Raw genomic sequence first — 4,846 nt, 5'->3', positions numbered from 1 at the left:
TAGTCACCCCACCTATGGAGGAACCAGATATCTCCACATCCACCGCAACTTCAAGCGGAGATAGTGATGACATTGGAGATGAGGGACACTTGGGACTCGACCACCCATTGCGCCTAACCTATAGCACGGAGGACCGTGCTAAGTTTTAAGTGTGGGGAGGTCGGCCGACCGATCTCCGTAGGTAACACCCGAATAAATTCTTGTTCTTTGAACACCTTTGTAATTAGGATAGGTTGCATGATTAGGTCTTATTTGACACCATTTGCATGATAAGTTTACTTGGTTGGAACAATGAAACTCGTTCTTAGGAAACCAATACTTTGGGGCAACCGTGGCATTGCCAATTTTAAACAATTTTGATGCCAAATTTGCATGAAGAATTATATTTTGGAACATGGATTTTGAGTTAAGAACACAAGCTAGTGAGCTTTGAGCCTTGTTTTGTGGCTACATCTTATTGTCACCTACTATCCTTCTTGTGTGCAATTATTCTCTCTCTATGAGTGTGATCTTTGATTTGTTTGATTCTCTATATCCATTATTTTGTGTATTCATGCATTTATATGATTGAGGCCATCATTTCATTCGCTCACTTACCCAAATAGCCTTACCTTTTATCATCCATTGTTAGCCAATTTGAGCCTACGCTTAACCCACTTTGTTCTTAATTTAGCACATCACAAGCCTTAAAGCGGAAAACAATAAAAGTCCTTATTTGGATCCTTGATTAGCTTAGGCTAGTGTATGTGAGTTTCATTCAAGTGTGGGAACCTTGGGACATTGGGTGAATAAAAGGGGTAGTTTTGTACTATTATTGGAAATATTGGGAATTGGGTATGAACTCATGTATTGATCAAATGTAAAACCTTATGCATTGATGCTCTTGTATAAAAAAAATGATGAGAAAAACAAAAGAAAAAAAAAGAAAAAAAATAGAAAAAGAAAGAAAAAAAAGAAGAAAAAGAAGAAATAAAAAGGGGATAAAATGCCCCAAAGCAAAGTGTAGCTCAATAAAATCAATGCATAAGTGTTGTGAAATGAAAAGGGATGCATGAGTATGTGAAAAAGTGAGAAATGGGTGGTTAGGTTAGAATTTAATTGTATAGGATGTCATATGTTAGGTGGAAAGTTTAAGCTTATCAAGGATTCAAAATTTCAACTCACTTAACCAAATATACATCCCACCTTGACCCTAGCCCCATTACAACCTAAAGAAAGACCTCATGATATTTGTACATATGCATGGAATAAATGTTGATTGTTAGATGGAGAACAAATCTTGGAGAGCATGATTGGGAGAAAATTGAGAGAATCAACCCCAAACACCGAGCGACTAGAGTGCAAACACTTCCAGTGAGGGTTTGATGCTCAATTCCGTGATTCCCGGCTCTCACGAGCATTCTTCATGCAAGGTTGCATAGATTGCATTTGACACATAAAATTGGTAAGTCCTATATATTGACCACCATCGGACCCTATATGCTTGCACATATCTTTGGAAGGTTGATTTGTTCCTAACCAAGTAGATAATAACACTAGTCATAGTTGCATTCATATAAGTAGGTTGCACTTCATGAGTCTTGTACCTTTACGATCCCTCGGTCTTTTGTGTTTCTTTTGCATTTCTCTAAGCATGAGGACATACTAGAATCTAAGTGTGGGGAGGTTGATATACCCCATTTTGAGGGTTTATCTTGTGTTGATTTCAGGGGTTTTATCAATAATTCCACACGCTTTCTATATGAAAATACAAGACTTTGTGTTCCTTTCCTAATTTTGCCTCATGGATGAAAACATGCTTATTTTGCACTAAATTAGATACATTTATAATATTCTCTTGATGCCATTCGATGCCGTGACCTGTGTGTTAAGTGGTTTCAGAATATAGGGCAGGGATGGACCGGAAGAGAGAAGGAGAACGGGTGCAAAGGAAGGGAGCATGAGAGTTGAACTTTGGAAATCTCAGCATGGGCGCGTGCGCGCACTTGACGCGTCCGCGCAGATTGAGCAGCTAGAAGTCGAAGCCAAGAGCCAAGCCACGAGCCGGCTTGCGTAGCGGCTAGGCCATGATCTTCGTGGGCGCGCACGCGTACATTACGCCTCCGCGCACATTACAAGATGCCCCGTGGGCGCGCACGCGTACATGGCGCGTGCGCGCCGATGTTCGAATATGATTTTTTTAAGAGTCACGTGACTTGGGCGTGGAGGCAGTTGGGAATCCCATTTTGGGGAAGTGCTCTAGCGGGAAAAGCTTAAGAAGACCAAGGGAACAAGGGTTAAGGACTTTGGAGCTCATTTTTTCTAGATTTTAGATATTTTTGGGGAGATAGTTAGTTACACTTGTGGAGAAGGAGAGAGATTCAAAGCTCTCATTAGGGTTCATCTTCATCCAATTTCTGAATTTTCATTCACTCTTTGGTGAGATCCATTGCAATTCTCAATTCATTTTGTTCATGTCATAGATCTTCTTCTCCAATCTCCATTAGTGTTTGTAATTGCGTAATTCTCATAGATCTTGGATTCAATGTTGTAGTTTTGGATTTAATCAATTCCTTTAGAATCTCATTTCCATTGTTGTTCTTTGTTAATTGTTGTTAGTTCCTTGTGTTGAGATACTTTTAATTCTACCTTCTTCTCAATTTTACCATGGCTTTCACTCTTGCTCACCAAATGTTTGATGAAATGCCAACACTAGTTATGGAGTAAAAGTTTCTTACTTGGCATAGGGTTTGGGCCATTAGAAGAAGTTGAATAGTTGTGTCAATTGTTGATTTAGAATTAGGGATTGCTAATTGACTTGGAGTACACTAAAGCTAGATTTCCATAAGGTAAAGCTAGGACTTGTGACTCAAGTTGATTACTCTCATTTGACTTTCCTCTATGCCTAGGGGTTGACTAAATGAAGCAAGGCCTAATTGTTGTCATCATTGAAAGAACTATAAGGATAGAATTTCTAATGCCAACCCTAAGCCAAGTCTTCTAAGGATTGATTGTTTGTTTTCTATTTTGCTAAAACCTTCAAAGAATCATAACAAGGCTTTCTAATCAATAAGATGCACACTCTAGCAATTCCAAGGGAGGACGACTCGGGAGACTAATACTCTCGGTTATAGATTGTAGGATTGTTTGGTGCGAAGTTTAAGTGTCGATTAGACTATACTCACGATCATATTCATCATTGAATTCTAAATCGACATGCTAAATTTCGTTTATCACCAGTCACTAGCTCAAAAGCTGCTGCGCAATCTGCCTCACAGACAACAAGCTTAAGACCCACCTCCCAAGCCCAAGCCAAACCTTTCCATATACTCCACAACTCCATCTTGATAACACTAGATCCAAAGGAATTTCCTGAGCATCCCATTACCCATTGACTGGAGCTATCGCGAATTACTCACCCAAAACCAGCACAATCATCCCCCAAGTTCACACTCCCATCACAATTTAACTTCCAAGCACCAGGTTCTGGTGGAGACCAAGACAGAGGTTTTAATCCCTGGATGCAATACACTCGATTCTGAGTTGTATATTCAAAATCCACCATGCACCTGCGAGCCTTGTATGCAATTGACCCAGTAAATCCAAAAAGTCCCTGAAAATTACCCATATTTCTATCTTGCCAAATTGACCATATTATAGCTGCGAATTTGGAACAACCTTCATTGAGGAGGCCATGCTTGAACCAATCATGCACCTCTAAGAGCCAAAGAAACACACATCAGAAAAACCTAGAGAAACCCAAACTGATCGCACCACTTCACAATCCCGAAAATAATGAAGAATTGTCTCCGGAAGTTGATTGCAACGTGTACATAAGGATGAGGAGGAGAGATGTCGCCGAAAACGCAGATATTGAGTTGGTACAGCATCATGAAGGCAAAGCCACACTAGGAGCCTCAACTTTTCAGGGACCCGCGCCTTCCAAAGCCAAAGCCAGTTGATATTCCTATCCCAATTCAACTTCTTCTGAATTAACCATAAATATCCTTGTTTAGCAGAGTAAATAGTGTGCTCCCAACTCCAACCCAAATCACGACTAGAAGCCGAAATATGTACTAAACTAAGAATGTCTTCCCTTAAGTCCCTAGGAATAAAAGAGTAAATCCTCTCCAAATGCCAAACTTCATCACGGTAAACATCTTCAATGGTCAAAGTAGCCTCCCAGATATCAAGAAATTCAACCCTCGCTCCTACTGGCCCAGAGTGCAACCAAGAGTCAAACCAGAAATTCTTAGAAAGAGCTCCCACTTCCCAAACAAATCCTTCCTTTAATACGGAAGCTGAGTGCACAATAGACTTCCATATATACGATGAAGAACCCATTGCTTTAACTGTAAATAGGTTTCTATTCTGGAGGTATTTCTGAAGCATAATCTTAACCCACAGTTTCTCTTGATTCATCAAAATTTGCCAAACTAGCTTTCCTAATAAAGAAAAATTGACCAACCGCGACTCCCTCAAAGCAAGACCTCCAAATTTTTTTGGAGTCGTCAAAACTCTCCAAGATGCTAAATGAAGACCACGATGAGTATGACTACCACACCAAATGAAACTTCTAGTAAGCTTATCAATGTTAGAGCACACACCTGATGAAAAAAAAAGCTTACTTGCATCCTATAAATAGGTATAGAAGATAAAACTGATTTAGCAAGGCAAATCCGACCAGCTTTATTAAGGAAGCGACATTTCCAAGATGCTAGCCTATTAGTAAGCTTATCAACCACATCATTAAAATCAGCTTTAGTAACTCTGCCATGCTTGAGGGGGACACCAAGGTATTTTCCCAGAGAATTAGCAAATCGGATAGAAGAAATACCAGTGAAGAGATCCTTGCGTTGTCTAGAAA

General features: G+C 39.9%; 1 protein-coding gene across 1 annotated transcript; it reads right to left on the bottom strand.

Annotated features, from left to right (window-relative positions):
- Positions 1-3,394: 3,394 nt before the first annotated feature.
- Positions 3,395-4,323, bottom strand: LOC107481007 (uncharacterized). Its single transcript, XM_016101210.1, has 2 exons — positions 3,846-4,323; positions 3,395-3,696 (listed from the first exon to the last, which is right to left on the bottom strand). The coding sequence occupies exons 1-2, from the start codon at positions 4,321-4,323 to the stop codon at positions 3,395-3,397; spliced, it is 780 nt and encodes a 259-aa protein (XP_015956696.1).
- Positions 4,324-4,846: the final 523 nt, after the last annotated feature.

The sequence above is a fragment of the Arachis duranensis genome, chromosome 1 (genome assembly GCF_000817695.3).
Source record: "Arachis duranensis cultivar V14167 chromosome 1, aradu.V14167.gnm2.J7QH, whole genome shotgun sequence".
Classification (NCBI taxonomy): Eukaryota; Viridiplantae; Streptophyta; class Magnoliopsida; order Fabales; family Fabaceae; genus Arachis; species Arachis duranensis.
Note: the sequence above shows the minus strand (reverse complement) of the source record. Positions and strands in the feature narration are given on the sequence as shown.